The sequence below is a fragment of the Populus alba genome, chromosome 12 (genome assembly GCF_005239225.2).
Source record: "Populus alba chromosome 12, ASM523922v2, whole genome shotgun sequence".
In the NCBI taxonomy this organism is placed as follows: Eukaryota; Viridiplantae; Streptophyta; class Magnoliopsida; order Malpighiales; family Salicaceae; genus Populus; species Populus alba.
This window is the reverse complement of record NC_133295.1, coordinates 11,959,433-11,982,932: the sequence shown is the minus strand read 5'-3', so window position 1 is coordinate 11,982,932 and position 23,500 is coordinate 11,959,433. Positions and strand designations below refer to the sequence as shown.

Below are 23,500 nucleotides of genomic sequence, written 5' to 3'. Positions count from 1 at the left end.
GTGTGGTTGGGATAGACTGAGATTCCTTTCGGCAATCCCCTCTAACCAGAACCAAAATCCTGTGTGTGGTTGGGATAGACTGAGATTCCTTACGGCAATCCCCTCTAACCAGAACCAAAATCCTTGTGTGTGGTTGGGATAGACTGAGATCCTTTTCGGCAATCCCCTCTAACCAGAACCAAAATCCTGTGTGTGGTTGGGATAGACTGAGAATCCTTACGGCAATCCCCTCTAACCAGAACCAAAAACCTTGTGTGTGGTTGGGATAGACTGAGATTCCTTTCGGCAGATCCCCTCTACCAGAACCAAAATCCTGTGTGTGGTTGGATAGACTGAGATTCCTTACGGCGATCCCCTCTAACCAGAACCAAAATCCTGTGTGTGGTTGGGATAGACTGAGATTCCTTACGGCAATCCCCTCTAACCAGAACCAAAATCCTTGTGTGCGGTTGGGATAGACTGAGATTCCTTACGGCCATCCCCTCTAACCAGAACCAAAAACCTTGTGTGTGGTTGGGATAGACTGAGATTCCTTTCGACGATCCCCTCTAACCAGAACCAAAATCCTGTGTGTGGTTGGGATAGACTGAGAATTCTTACGACAATCCCCTCTAACCAGAACCAAAAACCTTGTGTGTGGTTGGGATAGACTGAGATTCCTTTCGGCGATCCCCTCTAACCAGAACCAAAATCCTGTGTGTGGTTGGGATAGACTGAGATTCCTTACGGCAATCCCCTCTAACCAGAACCAAAATCCTTGTGTGTGGTGGGATAGACTGAGATTCCTTTCGGCAATCCCCTCTAACTAGAACCAAAATCCTGTGTGTGGTTGGGATAGACTGAGATTCCTTACGGCAATCCCCTCTAACCAGAACCAAAAACCTTGTGTGTGGTTGGGATAGACTGAGATTCCTTTCGACGATCCCCTCTAACCAGAACCAAAATCCTGTGTGTGGTTGGGATAGACTGAGATTCCTTACGGCAATCCCCTCTAACCAGAACCAAAATCCTTGTGTGTGGTTGGGATAGACTGAGATCCCTTTCGGCAATCACCTCTAACCAGAACCAAAATCCTGTGTGTGGTTGGGATAGACTGAGATTCCTTACGGCAATCCCCTCTAACCAGAACCAAAATCCTGTGTGTGGTTGGGATAGACTGAGATTCCTTACGGCAATCCCCTCTAACCAGAACCAAAATCCTTGTGTGTGGTTGGGATAGACTGAGATCCTTTTCGGCAATCCCCTCTAACCAAAACCTGTGTGTGGTTGGGATAGACTGAGATTCCTTTCGGCAATCCCCTCTAACCAGAACCAAAATCCTGTGTGTGGTTGGGATAGACTGAGATTCCTTACGGCAATCCCCTCTAACCAGAACCAAAATCCTGTGTGTGGTTGGGATAGACTGAGATCCCTTTCGACAATCCCCTCTAACCAAAACCTGTGTGTGGTTGGGATAGACTGAGATTCCTTTCGGCAATCCCCTCTAACCAGAACCAAAATCCTGTGTGTGTGTAGCTCGGTCAACCTGAAATCCCATATGGAGATACCCTTTAACCAAAGCTACATGAGATCCCATCTGGCAACCTCATTAAACCAAAACAAAAGAAATGTAAAGACAACGGTCTCATTGTAATGGGTGACCTACCTAGGTGGAAAGAAAATGAAGTGTGGTCAAGTGTCCACAAACCCGTTGGACCTTCACTCAGATATTTTCCTTAAGCAACTAAATAAAACAAATTGTGCATGCAATGGTCTAAAATGTAATGATAATGCATGCACCCTTACCTAAAATTGAAACATAGGTCCCTGAAGTTTCGTAAAACCCTTTCCTTTGTATGAGCTTGTCTTGTGTTTTTTGCAATCCGTTGCTGGTATGTGTTTCCTTGCACAGTCTTTCTCTTATCCATTATATTTCAAGGAAGAAAATCTCCACTTCTTCACTAGGCGCCCCATCACCTTCTTTTTGCCAATGTTTTATTTGTCTTTCTCAAAATAAAGGGCTGTTGTTTTTTTTGGTTGTGTTTTTTTTTCAGTTGTTTTTTTTTTTGTTTTTTTTGTTTTTTTTTTTTTTTTTGTTTTTTTCTTTGTATGAAATAAAGGATAGGGTTGCCTAAAGAAAAGGAATCTTTAACAACACGAAACAAACTTGAACTTGTTTCATGACTACAAGTATTGTCAACATACACACTAAAGACTTGTTTAAGCAATTCCCAATACTAGTTTTCTTGGGTTTTAGGATGTTGTCTTTAGGTTAAGCTCTTCGTTTTTATATTTTCAAAAGTGACCTTCTGCTTAATCTTTTGAAAAGGGTTCAAGCATAGACTTGAAAAAGCTGTATATATAAAAAGCAAATGTCTCATACTAGCATTGTTTGTTTTGCACAGAGCACAACAAATTTCCATACTATATCAAACCATGTGGGTCATGAGATCAAAGTTTATCAAACCAAGTTACATGCGCTTGATTAGAAAGGACTTTTAACGGCTTGTAATGTAGGCTATAGTTATGGTGTATGAAAAAAGAATTTCATGGTCTCAAAAAGTGTTTAAGGGTTTTAATGATCTAGGATCAACTTATTCAGCAAACATATTTCTGGTATATGTATTGATTCTAGGAAAGTCATTTGGAGAGTTTGTTCTTGATACCAAAACCCAAAGTTTGTAATTCTTCTCTTTTTTTTCAGAATGTTGCCTTTAGTGCCCTTGTTGTGTCTGCTAACTGAGACATAACCAAATCTCCTCAGCTATTTTCACTGCTTTGTCTGGATGATAAAAAGAGACCAAATATTACATGTTCAATTCTAGCATCCCTTTTCACTGCTTTGTTTGGATAGTCTTGGGTTCGATATTAGTATCAATCTTTTCTACCCTCTAGTCGGTCTCTCTCCTTCTTTTTTTTTTTTTTTTTTTTTTTTCATCGTTAATCTTTGTCTTGAACCCTCCCCTTTCCTATTGATTCTGAGTGTCTTCTCAATACCTCTTATTTGCCCCCAGTGTGGGGTGATCCTAGTCAGGGTTGTGATAAAAAAAACGATCTAGCTCAAAATAGGGATTACGAAGGATGAAATTATTTAGAAACGTGAATGGATGACAAAGATGGCCTTTCCTCATCTCAAAACGACATTGTTAAGTTTGATAAACCTTGTTCTTATCCCAGGAAAATATGTAGGATCTAACCATTCATCCATGCAAATCCAGCAATGCTAGTGGAGACAAAGTTTTATCTCAGGGTCAGCTTTGAGGTTTTTTTCGGTTTGGTCACTTCTTTAATAGGAACTGCTTAAAGTTCATCTTTGAGCACTATATGATGCATTTTTTATAATCATGCACAAAATCAATTCTGTTAAGATGCACAATCTGAGTAAGGTGAGATCAAATGAAACGACAGGGTTCTTTATACAAAGAAATCATGGCCAAACTTTACTTTATTGATTTCAGGAGAAAACTGAACACATTTAGACATAATATCTCTTTACAGAGTCAGAATTCACAGGTCTGGGTAGATCTTCTCCATCCATTCTGGACAATGTCAGAGCTCCTCCTGAGAAAGCCTTCCTTACGACATAGGGACCTTCATAATTTGGAGCCCACTTGCTGCAATCTTCTCCTGGCAGAGACAATAATTTCTTCAGCACTAGATCTCCTTCTTTGAACACACGAGGTCTAACTTTCTTGTCATATGCCTTGGCCATCCTTTTCTGATAAAGCTGGTGATGACAGATTGCGGTTATCCTCCTTTATCACTTATCAAGTTTAACTGTTCATATCTCACTTTGGCCCAATCAGCCTCTTGTAACTCTGAATCTATCAACACCCTTAATGATGGGATGTCAACTTCCAATGGCATTACTGCCTCCATTCCATATACCAACGAATATGGGGTTGCTCCGGTCGAGGTTCTTATTGTAGTACGATATGCGTGGAGAGCAAATGGCAACATTTCATGCCAATCTTTATAGGTGACTACCATTTTTTGAACGATTTTCTTGATGTTCTTATTGGCTGCTTCCACGGCCCCATTCATCTTTGGCCTATATGGTGAGGAATTTGAATGTTTGATCTTCCATTTAGTACAAAGCTCTGCTATCATTTTGCCATTGAAATTCTGAGCATTATCAGTTACTATCTTTTCTGGCACCCCATAACGACAAATCAAGTCTTTCTCTATGAACCTCTTTACCACTTTCTGAGTCACATGAGCATATGAACAGGCTTCTACCCATTTCGTAAAATAATCAATGGCTACAAGGATGAATCTATGCCCATTGCTGGCTTTTGGGTTAACAGGCCCGATTACATCAAGTCCCACATTGCAAATGGCCAGGGAGATACCAGATTGAACAAAGGGGTTGGAGGTGCGTTGACTTTATCACTATGCACCTGGCACTTGTGACATGTTTTAACGTAGTCAATGCAGTCTTTCTCTAATGTCATCCAGAAATAACCAGCCCTTTGTATTTTCCTTGCCATCAATATGTCCACTAGCATGAGTTGAGCAAATCCCTTCATGAACCTCCTGCAAAGCCTTTCTAGCATCTGTTGGCACATTAAACACCTTAGCAAGGTTCCATCAAATGATTTTTTATACAGAATCTCTCCATCTAGATAAAAACTCATAGCCAATCTCCTTAGGGTCTTCTTATCCGTCTTCGAAGCTTCCTCTGGATATTCTTGCTTTTGCACGAAGTTCTTGATATCGTAATACCAAGGCTTCCCATCTATTTCTTCTTCAATGGAGTAACAATAAGCTGGATTATTTCTAATGTCGATGTGTACTGGTTGTACTCTATGCCCGAGATCAATGGTAGCCATAGCAACTAAAGTAGCCAAAGCATCTGCAAAATGGTTCCCTTCTCTTCCCAAGTGAGTGAACTTTATCTCTTCAAAGTTGCCTAATAATGAGGACAAATATTCCTGGTAAGGCTTTAACTTTTCTTCCTTGGTTTGCCATTCTCCCGTCACCTGACAGATAATCAACATTGAGTCACCATATACATCCAGCTTTTTAATCTTCATCTCTAATGCATCTTCTAAACCAAGAATGCAAGCTTCATATTCAGCTGTATTGTTGGTGCATTCAAAATGCAATTTAACTGAAACTGGATACAACTTTTGATCAGGAGAGACTATCACTGCACCGGCCCCATTACCATATACATTCACTGCTCCGTCAAAAAACATAGTCCACCAATCTGTCATCTCTTCTTCTCTCTCTATTGATAATAAATTTTCATCCGGGAAATCAAAATCCAGTGGCTCGTAATCTGCAATAGCATTATCAGCTAAGTGGTCAGCAATCACGCTCCCTTTCACAGCTTTTCGTGTCATATATACGATATCATACTCAGATAGCAAAACCTGCCACCTTGCAATTCGGCTGGAGAGATAGGGCTTGTTACATATGTACCTCAATGGATCCACTTTTGAAATTAACCAAGTGGTGTGATATAACATATAATGTCGTAATCGTTTTGCTGCCCATCCCAATGCACAACATAGTTTTTCTATTACCGTGTATCTAGACTCACATTCAGTGAACTTTTTACTTAGATAATAGATAGCCCTTTCTTTCCTCCCGGTTTCATTATGCTGTCCAAGTACACATCCCATAGCCGTTTCTGTCACTGTCAGATACAAAAGTAAAGGCCTTCCTAACGTAGGAGGCACAAGCAAAGGTGGATTTTGCAAATAACGCTTGATTTTATTGAAAGCCTCTTCACACTCCTCATTCCAAGTCCCAGGATTCTTTTTCCTCAGCAGTCGGAAGATAGGTTCACATGTTGTAGTTAGTTGGGCGATGAATCGGGCAATAAAGTTCAGCCTGCCCAAAAATCCCCTCACCTCTTTCTCTGACTTTGGGGTTGGCATGGATTGGATAGCTTTTGTTTTATCAGGATCCACCTCTATACCTTTACCACTGACTACAAATCCCAGCAGCTTGCCGGACTTAACCCCAAATGAGCATTTTGCAGGGTTGAGTCTTAATTCATACTTTCTCAATCTCTCAAATAACTTCCTCAACACCTTGACATGATCTTCTCCCTCTTTTGACTTGGCAATCATATCATCTACATACACCTCGATTTCTTTATGCATCATATCATGGAATAAAGTCACCATAGCTCTTTGATAGGTGGCACCTGCGTTTTTCAAACCGAACGGCATAACCTTGTAGCAATAGGTTCCCCAAGGGGTGACAAACGTTGTTTTTGCCCTGTCTTCTATAGCCATCTTTATCTGGTTGTATCCTGAGAAACCATCCATAAAGGAATAAGTGGAACTACGGGCAGTATTGTCCACTAAAATATCTATGTGAGGTAGTGGAAAATCATCTTTAGGGCTAGCTTTGTTCAAATCCCGGAAGTCCACACAAACCCTAATTTTCCCTTCCTTCTTTGGTACGACAACAATGTTGGATACCCACTGCGGGTATGTAACAACTTCTAAGAATCCAGCATTCCATTGTTTCTCAAGTTCCGCTTTCACTTTGATCCATGTCTCCGGGTGTGCTCTTCTCAACTTCTGTTTGACTGGTTTACACCCTTCCTCTAATGGGATCTTATGTACCACGATATTTGTGTTCAAACCAGGCATATCCTTGTAAGACCAAGCAAAAACATCTGAGTACTCATGTAGTAAAGCACTTAACTCCACCGTTTGCTTAGGCGTAATCAGTGTCCCTATTTTCAATTCTTTTTTAAACTGATCACAACCTACATTTATGATTTTAAGTTCTTCAGCAGCAGGTTCCCATGTTTTTTCATGTTGCTCTACTAGTTTTGTGAATTCTTTGATATGATTTTCATCCCCTTCTTCTTCTTCCATCATGGTCACATGTTCGTTAAAGTTTGGCCATTCATTCTTGATATTAAATGTATGTGATGTTGTGGAAGATTCGCTTTCAGGATTCCTGAAAGCGGAAAATGTTTGATGTAAAAGCGAGAAGAGAGAGAGAGAAACAATGACAGATGAATGTAGAAAAAGTATGATCTCCTTGATTATGATAAAAGTGGGATCACTGATAAAGACAAAATCTAGTTGACATCATGAGCCTTGATTATCAACTAAAATGACAAAAACAAATAAACAAACAAAAGCATATGAAGGCAAGCACAAGGGGTTTACATTTTAAATACTAGCGGAGCTTCTTGGGTCACCCAATTTTGAAACTTTTCACCTTCAGCCAACCTTCGCACAAAAGTCTTAGTGGGGAGTTCTTCTAGAATATGCACAGTCAGTTGTGGTAGCATTTCATCTTCCATTTCAACAGTCAGTTGTGGTAGCACTTCATCTTCCATTTCAACTATTGTTTTTGTGCCACTTCCTTCCTCCTTATCATCTTCCAAGGTGTTGATGCTCATAGTTGCCATCCTTTGAATATCATCTTCTGCTCGGTTATCTGGTTGCATCACATATGCTGCCTTTGGGAAAGAAACCATCAGTGGAGGGATTTCCATTTCTTCTTCTTCAGGCTCCCTTCCCTCGATTCTAGCCATTCTTCGTTCTCTTCGTTTATTGGCAGCCCAACGATGATCCTCCTTCTTAGGCTTATATCCCAGCCCAAATCTTTGGTCAACAGCTCTCATTGTGATTGGCTTAATCCTTTTTGGTATTCCCGTGATAGGGTCATATTGGAATGGGATTCCATGTTCCAAGAAACATCGAACGACCATCTTTGCTGCTGTTGATATCTTCGGCTTTCTTAGCACTGTGCTTTCAGGTACCCACTCAGTGTTTACAATCTCAAAGGCATGAAGATTCTCATCCGTGCAATCCTATGCCTCCAGAAAGGGTATGGTCACATTCTTTACCATGGAGATTGTTTCCTCTGCTTTGACGGTTACCAACATCCCGTTCATGATATATTTCAAACACTGGTGTAATGAGGAAGGTACTGCTCCAGCTGTATGAATCCAAGGCCTTCCGAGTAACATACTATAAGAAGGGTGGATATCCATAACTTGGAATGTGGTTACGAACATTTGTGGACCCACATACAGCTCAACCTCTAAATTCCCAATGACTGGTCTAGGTGAGCCATCATATGCTCGTGCCATCATAGTGCTAGGCTTTAGATGAGATTCATCAACTGGCATTTCTTTAAGCATATATTTGGGCAATACATTAAGAGCCGAGCCGTTATCAACAAGCACCTTTCCAATAAGGAAATCTTTGCATTTCACGGTGATATACAATGGCTTGTTATGCCCAGTTCCTTCAGCACTTAGTTCGTCAGCCGTGAAATATAGGTAATTTGAAGCGTGGATCCTCCCTACCAAATGCTCCATGGTTTTTTGTTCAATGTCCTGGGGGACATATGCCTCGTTCAGTACCTTTTGTAAAGCATTTCGATGAGGCTCCGAGCTTAGTATCAAGGACATGAGAGATATCCTTGCTGGAGTCTTTTTGAGTTGATCCACTATGCAATACTCACTATGCTTGATCAACTTTAGAAATTCATTTGACTCCTTCTCTGTTACTGGCTCATTCACCTCTACTTCTTTATCAAGATCCACCATTTCTTTACCTTTGGCCTTCTTCAACTCTTCAGGTGTAAAACAGCGGCCACTCCGTGTTAGCCCACTAACCTCAGAATAAAATAAAGGGAGAGGGGCTTGAATGTTCGAGGTACAAACATAGTTATATGGCATTGCACTGTGATCTCCTTTGGTAAAGGAAGGTTTAGTCAAGATCAGCCTTGCGAACCCATTAGCCAAAGGTTGAACTCTACAGACCTCTGACAATTTATCTTGGCCTTCCATCATACTCACCTCCTGGTTGCCCCCCAGGGTTTCGAGTCTCAATTCTCCCATGAGTAGCATCTTTGCAACCTTCTGGCGAAACTTGACACAATCTTCGATATGATGTCCCTCCATCCTGTGGAACTCACAATAGTTATCACTTCCCAATTGACATGTAGTGCTTATGTTTAGGAATCCTGATTGTAACAACATATCGTATAACCTCTTCATGGATACCTTCAACATTTGGCCTTGATTGCCAATCTCTATCATGCCCACTCCAGAACTACTACCAGTATGTTTAGGCAATGGATTTGAAATGACATTAGGTGGATCTTCAAATGATACCCACCCCATCTTGATGAGTTCTAACAACTTCCTTTTAAAAGCGTAGCAAGTTTCAATTGCGTGCCCAGAATTACCGGCATGGTATTCGCAAGCGAGTTCTGGCTTGTACCACATAGGAAAAGGCGGTTGGATTTGCGGTAGATGGATTGGGGTTATTTGCCCAATACTTAGCAATTTAGCGTATAAATCTTTTAAAGGCATTGGTAATGGAGGTAATTGCTCAGAAGTATATCTGGTATATGGCTTTTGATAGTTGTTTTGGATATTAGGTGGGTAATTTATTCTGTTGGTTGGATTTGGAGGCAAGGGTTTGGGAAAGTTCATGTTGGTGAATTGGGGGGTAGATGTTTCTGGGTTTGGGTAATTTACTCTTTTGCCTTTATACCCTCCCTCTAAGTTGTTAACATCTCCTTCTCTTCTTCTTCCAGAAAATCCCTTTTTCTCTAGAGGCTCCGGTATGCGCCCGGCTTTAATGCCTTGTTCTATTCTCTCTGCTACTCGTACAACATCATAAAAATGTTGAGATGAGCTGCCCATCAAATGCTCATAGTAAGGTGCTTTAAAAGTGTTAGCAAATAAAGTCACCATCTCTGTTTCGATTAAAGGAGGTTGGACATGTGTCGCCTCATCTCGCCATCTTTGTGCATACACCCTGACTGACTCTTGGCTTCTCTTTTCCATGGACATCAAGCTTGTTCGATCTGGGGCTATTTCCAGGTTAAATTTATACTGTTTGAGGAAAGCCTCCACCAAATCTTTCCATGTCTTAATTTTAACAGTTTCCAACCTCATATACCAATTTAAAGCAGAGCCTGATAGACTATCCTGAAAAAAATATATCAGCATTTTGATCATTATGGATCACTTCAGCCATCTTGTTGCAGTAAGATCGTAGGTGTGTGTTTGGGCACTCTAAGCCTGTATATTTGGTAAATTCTGGGATATTTTTATATACACAAACCTATTATGTTTCAAATTTAATAATCATGAAGTTTGGCAATTCTTAGATTAGTCTTTGGAGGCCCAGCCACCTCAAATTGGTCATCTAAATTTTTCTTTAATTTCAATTCAATCCTTATTGTAATAAACTTTTCTATTGTTTAATAAAGTTCTAGTCAATTCAGTCTAAATAATTATAATTGAAATATACGATCAATTCTTTTGAGTTGTTATACAAGTTGACTATTGTGATAAACGACAAACAAAACATGCATGATGACTGATCTATAATGACATGTTGCTCGGATGCAGTAGATGCCAAGGGAAACAAATTGTAGATGTCAAAATTCCACATAGCCTCCTTCAATACTATAATGGATTGAGGCTTTTGTGCTTGATCTATGTTAAAGTATAAAGACTCAACACAAATTACATATTGATAACTAACTCAATATGTCTAAAGAACAACTGTATTCAAAACAAAAAACAACTTCTCTATTTCATATATAAGAAATCATAGTTTTGTTAGCATAGATAATGCCATTGTCAAAGAAATCTATTTCTTGTATGGGAAAATTCATTTCTGGTATATTTCCTTGAATCTATACAGTTTTACTACCTTGACATTTATGAACTTGCTAGAACCTGGTATATCACCTCTAATAAACTAATTAACACATTAGGATCTTGTTGTTGTTGTTGTTGTTTTTTTTTTTTTATGATAAAATTTAGGATGTAATAAGTTTGTAACTATGATGATTGATATTGGGATCTATACATAAATTTATTTCCCTAACTTACCTCAATTTCAAGGTCATGTAAAATCAATTAATTTGTTTGGGAAAGGTATTTGTCCTAAAGTTTGTTTCAAATCTATTTAAAATTAGACAATGTTATCTTTTCATGAACAAAACATGTGTTTTTTTACTTGTATTTTGGTCTTGGAATTGGTCAATACTATCTAATTTCTAAATAGATTTGGATCAAAGTCAATAAAGAAGTAAGTTGTTGAGATTAATAATTAGGTAATATGTTAGGGGATCATAGTGAGGTTTATGTAGGTCTAAAGTTTGTAAATATATTCGACTAGTAAACAATAATGTTTAATTTATCATAACAAGACATGTCAAATATAAGAATATTTTTAAGAAAAGCTTAGAGTTCATACAAATTTAAATTTATAAGCATGTAAAATAATAACCCATATCAAACATGCTTTCAACTCAAATATAATAATAGAACACTAGCATGCATACTAAGTATATATTCAAACTAAAATTGCTATTAATTCAAAGTCCTAGCAGACATACTAACAATAAAAATATTTATGTTTAAATTAAAATACAAAAAGATATTTACTTGCTGAAGCATTTTAAAATAATGAGACTTTTGTTGTTGACAATAATGAATTATTTATTTTTAAAACTTTATTGCTTCTCACTTGTCTAGGATGTCTATAATATAATTTTCAAGATTACAACATCACCACATTGGTTTAGATGTATTTTTAAAGAAGATCTTTGAACCAAAAAAATATAAAACTTAAACAACTCTCAACAAAATGAATAACACTATATTTTGGAGGAAAACCAAGGCTTAAATGAGAAGAAAGCATTAAAATATGATGTTAGAAAGAGTATAAAAATCTAAAAAATTCAAGTTGAAAACTATTATTTCACCCTTCTTTTTATTGTGAATTTTGGGAGTTAAAATGTTGAAAAATTAATAAGAATTAATTTTTACTATTATTAACATTTAATTAGCAGTAATAAATCAAAAATTAAATCTAGAAAAACCAAGAGTTATTTAATATTTATTTCTCATTCACTTATAATTTGTTTAAACCATATTAATTAAAATAAGTTTCTAGCAATTTGATGTATAAAAAGAATACGCAACTATCATTTCTCCACGGGGTGTTTGGAAGAAAAGATTACAATATTCTAGCCTTAAGGAAGAGTAACTCTACTAGATACTTGAGAAAGTTGGTTTGAAGACCAAATGCAACTAATGAGAGATCCAGAATACTAGCGATTGGAGTTTTTTATGCATTGATGGACCTTAATTCAATATCATTAATTTTCTAACCCTAGCTCCGAAATGACACCAAAATCATTTGAAAAAATTCATGGAAAATGCTTTTGTAACTTTTATTATAGGTTCATTTTTAGGAATAAAAAGGAAGCCAGCCTCCACCATATTAATGCTCATTAGTCTTTACCTTTGTGAGGAATATGTAAAAAATATGAGTAAGCAATGCAATGAATATGGATACTAAAGTGGGATATGAAATCAGATTAAACAAGCAAAACAGCTGCGCTGTTGGTGACACAAAACACCAAAACCCATTTAATTCAGAGAATCCAAAACCATAAGCCAATAAAGGAAAAGAATCACAATCTCCTTTAATGCCCTTAATTGCAACAGGATTTGGAGGAGATTAGTTCTTTTTCAAATTGAACTGCTACACCATCGAACCAAGTATAAAACAGGCAGTACCAATCCTATGTTTTCCATGCAAAACAAAACGTGGGCTTCACATATATCACATACTCAAATGGCTACGCAGCTATCAGGAAAAAGGGTGAGCGGGTTCTCTCTGGTGGATGAAGAGACTGTACAAAACATACTCTCAAGGTTACCGGCTTTGACCTTTGCGTATGCTGCCTGCGTTAACAAACGCTGGTACAAAATATGCAGCCAAATACTCAAAAGGCCTAAGCTTGCTTCAGCTCTCTCCCTCAACCCTTCTCTCCATGTAAGTTGTTTCACTTTCGTATATATATTTTTTTTAAATTCCAGTTCTGAAATTGGTATGCGTATCCATTTGGTCGGAGAAAACAAGAGGAATTCTATTGTTTTTGATATTGATTGCCCGATTTCATTTAGCATATATGTTTACATAAACTTATTCGCATTCGCGTGCATTACACGCGCAAAATGAAATTATTTTTTTAGACGGAGAAAATAAGAAAAATCATATCATTAACATATATGTTCACAAATATATTCGTATGCATGTGCATGACACGTGCAAGAAAAATTGTTTTTTTAGATGGAGAAAAAAGAAATTATATTGTTAGCATATATGTTCACAGACATACTTATATACACGTGCATAACACGCGCAACTAAAATTGTTCTTTTAGATGGAGAAAACAAGAAACATCATATCATTAACATATATATTCACAAATATATTCATATACATGTGCATGACACGTGCAACATGAATTGTTCTTTTAGACGTAGAAAAAAGAAGAAATTATGTTGTTAGCATATATGTTCACATATATATTTGTATACACGTGCATGACACGCACAACTAGAATTATTCTTTTAGATAGAGAAAACAAGAAATATCAAATCATTAACATATATGCTCACAAATATATTCGTATATATGTGCATGACACGTGCAACATGAATTGTTCTTTTAGACATAGAAAAAGAAGAAATTATATTGTTAGCATATATATTCGCAGACATATTCGTATATACGTGCATGACACTTACAACTAGAATTGTTTTTTTATGCAGATAAAACAAAAGAATGCTATCATTGCGCGAATATATATATATATATATATATATATATATTGCAATTGAAATTGGTATTAATTGAGTGTTCGAGAATATGATTATAATTTTTTAAAGTATTTTTTATAACTTAGAAATGTATTAAAATAATATTTTTTTTATTTTTTAAAAATTATTTTTGACATCAATGCATCAAAATGATTTGAAAATATAAAAAAAATTAATTTAAAAAAAAATTAAAATTTTTTTAAAATAAAATAACACTTTTAAAATACAAAAATATATAGCAAAATTATTCCTTCGTCAGATAAACGGGAGGAACCCATGTGGCTGGCGAGATTGTCCAATTTCAGTCAGCATATAGAACATATTTGCTGTTGCGTGTCATACACGTGCAACTGGAATTGGTATTAATTGTTCGTCCGGTTGGAGAAACACGAGGAACCTCATTGTTGCTGATATGATTGTCCAATTTCAGTCAGCATATATGTCCGTAGAACATATTCGCTGTCACGTCTAATGCACGCGCAGCAGGAATTGGTATTGTTCCTTCAGATCGAAGAAAAATATAAGAATCATGTGCTGATGAGATTGTCCAATTTCAGTCAGCGTTTATGGGGATAGCACATACTTGCATGCGCGTGCATGCAAGCATGGCTGGAACTGGACAGTAACGGCTAACCAAAGCTGTCTTAAGAAACCGAATAAGAGAACAATGGTAATGAAATCAAAGATTAACCAAAATGAAGTGGATAGAAATCTTCAAGATTTCCCTTTGTGCTCCATTGTTCTATCAAACAAAACCAAATAGAGCTCACTAGTTTTTGTGCTACGATGCCAGGATGCTGTGAAAGAGGTCATTGAGCAGGTTCTCTCTGAGCCTATTCGTCCACACTTTGCTATTGCCTGCATTAGCAGAGAGTTCAACTTGGAGCTGGCTCATGGGCTGGTAATAATTCTCTTCTGAATCTTTCATATTATTGTATTTGGTTAATATGCTCAAGATTCCCACTTTTCTCTTCCAATCAGAATAAAATTTTGATTTCATTACCTATGGTCTTTCGTGCAGATAATTGAAAAACTGGGTTCAAGAATCCCAATAATTACCAATGTTTCCAGTGGAATCATTGGTGTCGATGGCATTGCTAATGAACTGTTTGAGGTTTGTGTTTTTCTGATGATTTCACACGCATGTTTATATAAATTAATTAAAATCTCTGCTGGTGGTGATGCCAAACCTTATGGAATTAATATGCAGGAAAAATGGGAAACAACTTCCGGTCCTAATATCCAAGAATCAGATACAGCTGAAAGAGGACTAGTTCTGCTCGTTGGATTTTTACCTGGACTCAAAATTGGCACCATTCCGCTGTTACAACCGAGACAGGTAAGGTTCATTGTGCTTAATGGAGAGCAATATCTTCAGGAATCCCCCATCTTATATAATAATGCTTTGGGAATACTGGCCATCATACTCAATGAAGCATAAAGTGCTATGACATTGATTTTGAAAAGTATGAGAGCTTTTATCTGTTGTTTGTCCACTAAATGGATTACAGACTGACAACATTTTTCACCATCATCAGGGATCCAATACATTGGTTGACAAATTTGTGATGGATATTTTACATTACACAGCTGCTGTTTCAGATTGTGCAGCCCCTGCTGGGATCATAATGTTTGGAGTAAGTTGGCGTCCTTGTATAAGCTTTTAATTAAAATTCCATTAAATTTCTTTGGTTGCTATAACATGTGCCATTGTTGATTGTCTAGGACAAAACCACTGACATGAAACCTATTGTTGCAAAGATGGGTAAGTACCTTACCAGTTACATATTTGTGGTATAAGGTGGCTTGTTTCATTCATTTTTAGCATTTCTAGCTAACAATAACATGTACGGTGTTCGAAGTTCTAGTTGTGGCGAAGCTCACATATGTACCATGTAGCTTATAACATTTCAACTTAGCAGATTGTGCTATGCCAGAAGAAACAGTCATTGTAGGCGATGCAAGTGCAGACTTCATTTTCAGAACTGGGGATGATTCTTTAAATCAACTCGTGTATACATGCTGCTTTCAAGCTGTTGCTCTTGTATTTGCAAGGGATAGATACAAGCCTGAAGGTACTTGATGATTTGTATGAATTGAAGCAAATTATGGTAACTAACGCCATGTGCTTCACTTAAAAATTGGAAATGACAACCATCTAGGTGGTGGCCCAATGGTAAGAGCTTGAGACCAAGAGGTTTGCTCCCTCTGTGGTCTCAGATTCAAGCTCTGGGTTGCTCATATGATGGCCGCTGGAGGCTTACATGGTCGTTAACTTCAGGGCCCGTAGGATTAGTCGAGATGCGCACAAGCTGGTCCGGACACCCACGTTAAACTAAAAAAAAAAAAAATTGGAAATGACGTAGCTGGTATCATACTTTTGGAGCTTCCAAAATATGCTAGACGCATCATTTTACCTTTCTGTTGCTGTCCTTTTCGCCTAAGATTATGAATTTGTTTTGATGAGTCCTTTCTGGCCTTTTGGGTTGAGCAGGTTTAGGAGAAATTCAATTCCACGTCACAAAGTCAACAGGTGTGCTACCATTTGGTCCCAAGCTAAAGGCAGTTTGTGTTGTACCAAACGATTCAGAGAGTTCATGTGTGTTTGCAAGACTGGAAGGACAGAATGGCATTATGGCTGCCGGGGCGATTTTAAATGAAATCAAACAACTGGTTCTCCTTCTTCTTTGTTTTTTTTTTTTTTTTTGAATAATTGTGCTGTTTTTTATATGGCTATTTTGATTTCTAAATAAATATCATCTTTTTTTTACCATTTTAGAGAAGTCAAGCAACGAAAGGATTTCCTTTCTTGATTTCGTTGTTGAGTTTAAGACATATAACCGAGAAATTTCTTGGTTGATTACTGTAAATCTAACTAAAAAGTAGAGTGTTTCCTTTTGAAAGAGAGTGTCTCATTGTTAAATTGTTATTGAGCTCATTTTCTTCCTTAAGTAACCAATTGAATCTGTTACAGTTTAGGGAAGAAGATACGTTTGCTGATCTTTACATTGGTGTCACCAAAGAAACTCAACGCACCAGTGATTCAGGGATTTTTACACCAGGAGAATCTTTGGATTTCTACAAAGTCATAGGGTAAAATAAGTGATCAGTTTTTCCATCTCTGCTGTGTCTCATATTGTTTTTTATTCGATAACGAAGATATCTTGTCCAGATTATATGTTCAGGATTTCTTTGATCATCAGTAGCAGAAAATATGTAGATTAATTGTGTTTTCTCTTGGCCATTAACAGAGGAGGAGAATATTACTTTACTGTCAATGGTTTCGGCATCAGAACTGGTGATTCCTTCCTATTCTACCAGTCAGATTCGGCTACTGCTTCATCATCATGTGACCATGCCTTCAACAAACTTCTAGCTCTGAAGGCAGAACTGAAAAGCAAAAATTATCTTCGTTTGAGCAATTTAGCTGACAAGGACGATAAGGAAGAAGTGCTTGGTGGTTTCATTTTCTCTTGTTATCATCGCGGCGAGTCATTCTTCGGAGACACTTTTGTTGATAGCTACCCATTCTGCAACAACTTTCCTACAGCTCCAGTAGCAGGATTATTCTGCAGAGGAGAAATAGGAAGGGGCCCCAAAAGCTTGATGAACGAAGAATATGATGACGAAACCTCCCCTCGATGCTGCGTCCATGTTTACAGCACAATATATTTGGTTATGTCATATCTTCCACCACCTTTAGAGAGTTAATATCTATGAGGAGACAAGCATGAAGCAATTCCGAAACACTGAAAAGAATTGCAAATGTATCGCTGGGACTAGCAGGATAGCTAGTATGTTGCATTAGAGGAGTTGTCGGTATAATTAGGCTCAAGTTATTTAGTTTTTCATCCAGTGGATGTTTGTATGCATAATAATGTGGAACTAAATTGGAGAGGATTACTCCTTTTCTATATGATCTGGTTTGCCTAAAAGTTTTGCCTTTGAAATACACTCAAGCTAAAGAATTACATGATTGTTCAGGAAAAGAAAATTTGAGAATTACGAAGAAGCGAAAAGCCTCTAGTTCCTAGTTCTTATGGCCAATTCATGGCCCTTCACAATTTAACGCACACTTATCTACCTACTTTGACAGAACACAAGAATGTGCACGTGTGGAAGTGGATGTTCTGTCTTGCTACGCGAAAAGTGGCTCGAAAGTAGCTTGACCCTTGTCCATTGCAACTTGCTTGCTACAACTCAGTAACAGTTGCACTTGCAACGACAGTGCAATGAAACGTACTGAAACAGATGTAGTTCAATAGGTTCAAATGACAAGTCGTTTACATGCATTGAGAAACAAAACAAAATACGTTAATCAGATTCGAAAGACCAGTCGTTTGCAGGTATTGCGGAACAAAGCAGAAATTTAAATGGGATGCAAATGACCAGTCGTTAAAAGGCCTTTTACTTTCAGCCACAGCTGGAGAATTCTGAGAACACAACAATGGAGGAGAAACCGAAAGAACCCAAAATGACAATGACAAGCTTTGCATCCATAAACGAAGACCTTGTACAAAACATAATAAAGAGACTACCAGCTTCATCCTTTGCATCAGCAGCTTGCGTTAGCAAATCATGGAATCAAATTTGCAATCAAATCCTCTCCAAACCAAAGTTTGCCTCTGCTTTTTCTCTCAATCCAAACGAAAAGGTTTGTTGGGTCTTCAAAAATCCAAATAAAGATCATAACTTTACCGCAAAGTCTCTATCTTGAATTGGGTTTCTGTGTTTTTTCGATGATATCAGTATTTTGCATTAGAAGACTCTTGTTGGGTCTTTAAAAAATCAAGAAAAGATCATCGGTGTAATATAAAGCCTCTAACTTGAAATTGGGTTTTTTTTTTTCTCTGTGGTTTTTTATGATCAAACAGGTTGCACTAGAAGAGGTTGTCAATAAGGTTCTCTCTGAGCCCATTAGACCTCATTTTGCTATTGCCAATGTTATTGGCAGTGGAGTTGATCTGAGAGAAAAACTTGATTTTGTAAGATTTATCATCAGCCAAAGTATTATCTTCGGGCATTTTTTGGTTTTCTTGTTTTGGGTCAATCTGATGCTGAGTCGATTTGTATGGTTTTGTGTTGTAGTTAGCAACAAAACTTGGTTCCCAAACTCCAATTATTGTGTCTTGTGCAAGTGGAATCATGGGAAGAGATGTTGTTACTGGTGAACATAGAGAGGTCAGCACTGTAAAAGATTAGTACTTTTGTTCTTTTTAAGAAATATGAAAGACTATATTTTTGGCTTCTTTCTAATAAATGTGTGCTTGTGTAGGTTATGTTGGAAGAATATTGGGCTGATGGAGAATCAAATTCATGCTTTGGTATCATTTTGACTGTGGGGTTTTTACCTGGACTAAAAGTTGATGTCATCCCGCTGTTACAACCAAGAAAGGTAACTAAACCTCAGTTTGGAAAATGATATTCTCTATAGGACTCTTCATTTCTATTGCCCTACGTTGAATGGTTCTGTAGCTGTGAGCTTGATTTGCCACATGTGATGTGTAGCATATGCCGCTATATGAACTTGTTGTCAATAAGCTAACTGATCTTTATTATGTCTGCTGATATGAAATCAGGTACATAGACTGGCTTTGGTTGATGACTTTGTGATGAATATTAGGCATCATGCAACTTCTGTATCTGGTTGGGCATCACCTGTTGGGATAATACTGTTTGGAGTAAGATAATGTTTTCCAACTTGCTTGCACATCCTTTTATTGAGTGAGATTCTTGCTAAGATGTGATTTTGGTCCTGCTATAGGATGAAGGTGCTGACCAGAAACCTGTCATGGAAAAGCTGCGTGAGTTTTCTCAACTAAGGAAACTCTCTTTCTTCTTGTGCTTGTTGTTGTTCATAGGAAAATATAGAACAAGGCTTGTTTTGTTTCAGAAAACTCGGCAAACAAAGAGTACACAAATTTTAACTTTTGGGACCCCTGACACTGCTAATTCGAATTGTGCAATTAATTGGCATGGTTGATCTGAGGGTTCATATTTTATACATTTCTGAAACCAAATATTATGAAAAGGAAGGCATTTTTGTATCTATTGTTTGTTCAATTTTTATTTTTTTTTCTGGAAGAGTCTTCAGAGGTTGATGAGAGACAATTCCTTTTGTCGTGCTCACCTGCAGCAATAAATTATTTAAGAATGTACAAGTTTGTCACTAATCCTATCTGTTTGGTTACTCACTAGATAGTGGACTAAGCAAACACATCCATTTAACTGATAAATTAATTGGCTATTTAATTCTTGTCCTGGGTTTTGAAAGTGTTGCTAGACATCAAAAACTGTCACATAGAAATTCTTATGCTGCTTCTTAAAGTTGATAATATGTTGTCTGTTGCAGATCATGCCATGTCAAGGGATACTGTCATTGTTGGTGATGAGAGAGCCCAATTCTTGTACCGAAGTGGCGTGGAGTCCCGAAATGACTATGGGAGCAGTGAATATTTTCCTGCTGCAGTTGCTCTTGTATTTGCAAGGGATCGAGACAAACCTTGTGGTATCGGTTTATTAATCTCTGTTTTTGCTATTTCATCTTTTGCAACTAAAATGGATTGGCAATGTACAGACCTTTTCATTGTCGAATCACATGACATGCTCTCTCATACCTTTGCTGCTCTCACTTATTGAGCAGGCACAGGGGAAATCCAATTCCATGCTGCATTATCATCTGGTGTTTCTGCAATAGGCCCAAGGTACAAGGCCGTTTCTGTTAGAAATATTGGATCCGAGACAGGTCGTACGACATTGCTTACTGCCAGAAGAGAAGGGGAACAAGAGATTCAAGATGGTCAAAGGATTCTGGATGACATCAACAATGAGGTATGTTTTTCTTTTGGAAACCCATTCTTTTTTGCTTATGGTGATTTCTTAACTCCTATTTTATTTGTAGTGTTTACATAATCTATTTATGATATTTGTTTAAGATCTATGTTTAGAAATATACATTTGTAGGTTTTGATGTTTAAGATCTCTCCTTTTGTTTTAGTGCTCAAATTAATTGGGATTGAGTAACTGGCTTTACTTTACTGTTATGTGAATCATATGCATAGTCACACACAAACTTTTGCTTAGTTTAACAGCCTCAAATCATGTTATCTCTGACTGACAATGATCTATCTGTTACATTAATGTGGTTGGAAAACGAGATAGAAATCATATTCTCTGGTATAGTTTTGGTTTGGCTAAGGTCAGTCACTTGGAATCATATTTATTATTGCTTTATTAATGTATACTGCATTATGCACTTGGTTTCCTTCCATTCCAAATTTACCTATTTTTAACTATTCCATTTCTATGGTTTCAAAGTGTCTGCATCATGATCGTAATTCATAGATATTAAATTGGTGATGTGGAGATGGCTCCTTGATATGATAGGATATTTGCAATTTCCAATTCAAAAGCTTATTTCACTTCCGGGTTAAACAAGAAAAAAAAGAATATGATGCTTAAATATACTGTTTCACTATTATTCTGAATAGCCTATTTTCTGAAGTGGTCCAATGTTGGTTTCGGAAACTAAATGTCTAAAAGGTTATACAAGGATTTTAAAAAATTGTTTTTTTTTCCAGATTGGAAGTGCTTATTAGACAATGATGTAGTATCCGTACTAAACTGTGTTTCAATTAACGTTAGATTTTACTCTCAATGCAGATCAGCAGTTAAGCTATACAAGATTTTTCTTGCTGCATACACTCTTATAATCTGAAATGTTAATAATAGAGCTCTTGTTCTTACATTTAAAAGTTGTTTGCCAAGATGAGTGTAGGTTTCTTTTCTGCTTTTAATTATAGGTTTTCTTTAGTTTTTAGCTTTGCATTGACATTTATGTTATTGTCTTAAAGAAAGTTGCCTACTTTCTATGCTCCAGACAAGAGATAAAATTGTACATTGGTTTTTGAGTGGTGTTTCATTGTTATTAATCTTTTATTATATTATATTTGATTGAATGTAGAGAATTAATCCTTTCATTGCATTTGTTCTCTCTCAAAAGTATAAATATGTGACAGTTGGTGAACCAAATTGGACGCCCTGACCTGTACATTGGGGTTACTAAACAAAGAAAATGCTTTGTTGGATCAGAGAAGTCAAGAGTGATGACATTCCTGGTTTTCCATGGAGTTATGGGGTGAGATGTTTAACTTTCATAATTTTAATTGGCCTTGTTTTTTCTTACAGATTCACCATGTGCTTGGAAGAATTTATCAAACATGAAGCGTCTGTTACTTTCATCACTCACCTTGTCAAACTTTAAGAGATTCATCCACTATTTTCCTGTATTCCTTTTTACTCTGGATTCCTTCACAATGACTGAAATGCTATACTCTCAAGCGTTTCTGAATCTATAACCAAAACAGCTGATGAAAATTGAATTTTTTTACTTTAGTGCAGTGTGCACAAGTGCTAGAACCAACAATATTAGAATCATAACAAACAATAAATTTGGATGTGGGAGTTTTTCCTTTCGCTTAGTTTAAAGCTCACACTTGCAGACCATTTTCAAATATACTCTTCTCATCAAACTGGTTCCTTGTCAACAGAGGAGATCAAGAGTACCTTTTTGCTGATGGAGTTGGCATCAGAACTGGTGACTATTTCCAATTTTACCATTCAGATCCAACTACTGCACTATCTTTATGTAATGAAGTCTCTAAGAATTTCAGAAAACTGAAGCTAGATTGGAGTTCTAGAAACTGCCTTCAAGCAGGAGTTTCTGATAATGTCTGTAGCAAGGAGCTTGTTGGAGGTTTTGTTTTCTCTTGTTGTGGCCGTGGTGAATCATTCTTTGAACGTTGCAATGTTGATAGCTCACCATTTTTGGACAATTTTCCTGGGGTCCCAATGGCCGGAGTATTTTGTCGAGGGGAAATTGGGCGTGGCTTTTCAGTTTTGAATGTGGATGAAGGCCCAGAAGAAAGGACTCTGCATTGCTGCCTGCATGTATATAGTACTGCATATCTCCTGGTGTCTTATACTCCGGCACCTCCAGAGCATTAGATATTTCTTCTTCCAGATGGATTACCAGAAGTGACTTCTGTTGTTGGGACTGAGTAGTTATGCTGCTTGATTGCATTTTTATGTGAAAAAGCCAGGATATGATATGCAGGTCTTTTTGGTGTTGTTATTTTATAACCATAAGCTAAACGTTTCATGAATTATATTCTCACTTCAGCAGTCAACCAAAACCACTAGCACTAATGTTATCTGGGAAGCCGGGATGAGCAGTGCACAACCCTGCTTTGTAATATCAAGTTATCATTTTGTTGCACTAGATTCAAGGATCTCTGATCTTTCCATACTGCGCCTTGTTCTCTTCTGCAACTTGACAGTTCTAGTAATAAGCATCAAAAAATTGTGTTGCCTTGTGTTTCTTATCTTTCTATTTTCAATGGATAAATTATGCAACAGGATTATATATTTCAATTCAAAATAGATCTCCTGCTCTATGCTTAAGAAAAATGAGCCTAGCTTTAGGAATTGTTGTTTTTCCTTCTCTGGGTTTCAGGATAAATGTATTAGCCACATGGTTTTTGATTCTTTGTTATTTCTTCTGCTCTTATCACATGAAACTCACGAAATTCACAGGTGTTTCAAAATCAAAATAAAAGATGTATAGAACAGAATTGACCAAATATGCATAAATTTGTTTAGCTCTGAACTTCTGGTGCAGTTGGAACTAGCTTTATTCTTATCAAGTATCTCACCCTGTTACCAGCCATATTTGCTTAGTTCATGTGGTTGGAAACTTGAGTAACTTGTGTTCTACTGAACTGGAGCTTTATAAATAGCATGCATAATCTCAAATATCTGGTAGAATTTTCCATTTTGCTAAACTCAATTGTTTGTAATTATGGCCACTTATGATCAGTTCGTGCT

The 23,500-nt window shown here is 37.1% G+C and overlaps 3 protein-coding genes across 3 annotated transcripts; 2 read left to right on the top strand and 1 right to left on the bottom strand.

Moving 5' to 3' along the window:
* Positions 1 to 3,726: 3,726 nt before the first annotated feature.
* LOC118044841 (uncharacterized) lies at positions 3,727 to 9,880 on the bottom strand. Its single transcript, XM_035053325.1, has 6 exons — positions 7,895 to 9,880; positions 7,177 to 7,774; positions 5,841 to 6,712; positions 5,528 to 5,588; positions 4,332 to 5,161; positions 3,727 to 4,185 (listed from the first exon to the last, which is right to left on the bottom strand). Exons 1-6 carry the CDS (start codon positions 9,878 to 9,880, stop codon positions 3,727 to 3,729), a joined length of 4,806 nt encoding a protein of 1,601 aa, XP_034909216.1.
* A 2,457-nt stretch (positions 9,881 to 12,337) lies between these two features.
* On the top strand, positions 12,338 to 17,539 carry LOC118044682 (F-box/LRR-repeat protein At5g63520). The gene is made up of 10 exons (XM_035053104.2): positions 12,338 to 12,785; positions 14,409 to 14,516; positions 14,637 to 14,729; positions 14,826 to 14,954; positions 15,154 to 15,252; positions 15,341 to 15,380; positions 15,538 to 15,690; positions 16,110 to 16,288; positions 16,590 to 16,708; positions 16,867 to 17,539. The coding sequence occupies exons 1-10, from the start codon at positions 12,534 to 12,536 to the stop codon at positions 17,324 to 17,326; spliced, it is 1,632 nt and encodes a 543-aa protein (XP_034908995.1). The 5' UTR covers positions 12,338 to 12,533; the 3' UTR covers positions 17,327 to 17,539.
* Positions 17,540 to 18,008: 469 nt separating this feature from the next.
* LOC118044674 (F-box/LRR-repeat protein At5g63520) lies at positions 18,009 to 22,983 on the top strand. The gene is made up of 10 exons (XM_035053093.2): positions 18,009 to 18,269; positions 18,490 to 18,600; positions 18,704 to 18,796; positions 18,891 to 19,010; positions 19,195 to 19,296; positions 19,380 to 19,419; positions 19,968 to 20,123; positions 20,259 to 20,446; positions 21,634 to 21,752; positions 22,165 to 22,983. The coding sequence occupies exons 1-10, from the start codon at positions 18,063 to 18,065 to the stop codon at positions 22,619 to 22,621; spliced, it is 1,593 nt and encodes a 530-aa protein (XP_034908984.1). The 5' UTR covers positions 18,009 to 18,062; the 3' UTR covers positions 22,622 to 22,983.
* Positions 22,984 to 23,500: the final 517 nt, after the last annotated feature.

Bases quoted from the DNA above. Each gene is read 5' to 3' on its own strand.
- LOC118044841 (XM_035053325.1), bottom strand. From the start codon at position 9,880: ATGAGGTTGGAAACTGTTAAAATTAAGACATGGAAAGATTTGGTGGAG. The intron at 6,713-7,176 runs GTGAAAAGTTTC...TCATAAATGTAG, and splicing joins TGTGCGAAGGTTGGCTGAAG to GTTGTGATCAGTTTAAAAAA. The intron at 5,162-5,527 runs GTGAGTCTAGAT...TTGACGGAGCAG, and splicing joins AAGTAAAAAGTTCACTGAAT to TGAATGTATATGGTAATGGG.
- LOC118044682 (XM_035053104.2), top strand. From the start codon at position 12,534: ATGTTTTCCATGCAAAACAAAACGTGGGCTTCACATATATCACATACT. The intron at 14,517-14,636 runs GTAATAATTCTC...TCTTTCGTGCAG, and splicing joins TGGAGCTGGCTCATGGGCTG to ATAATTGAAAAACTGGGTTC. The intron at 15,691-16,109 runs GTACTTGATGAT...TGGGTTGAGCAG, and splicing joins GGATAGATACAAGCCTGAAG to GTTTAGGAGAAATTCAATTC.
- LOC118044674 (XM_035053093.2), top strand. From the start codon at position 18,063: ATGGAGGAGAAACCGAAAGAACCCAAAATGACAATGACAAGCTTTGCA. The intron at 18,797-18,890 runs GTCAGCACTGTA...GTGCTTGTGTAG, and splicing joins TTACTGGTGAACATAGAGAG to GTTATGTTGGAAGAATATTG. The intron at 20,447-21,633 runs GTATGTTTTTCT...AATATGTGACAG, and splicing joins TGGATGACATCAACAATGAG to TTGGTGAACCAAATTGGACG.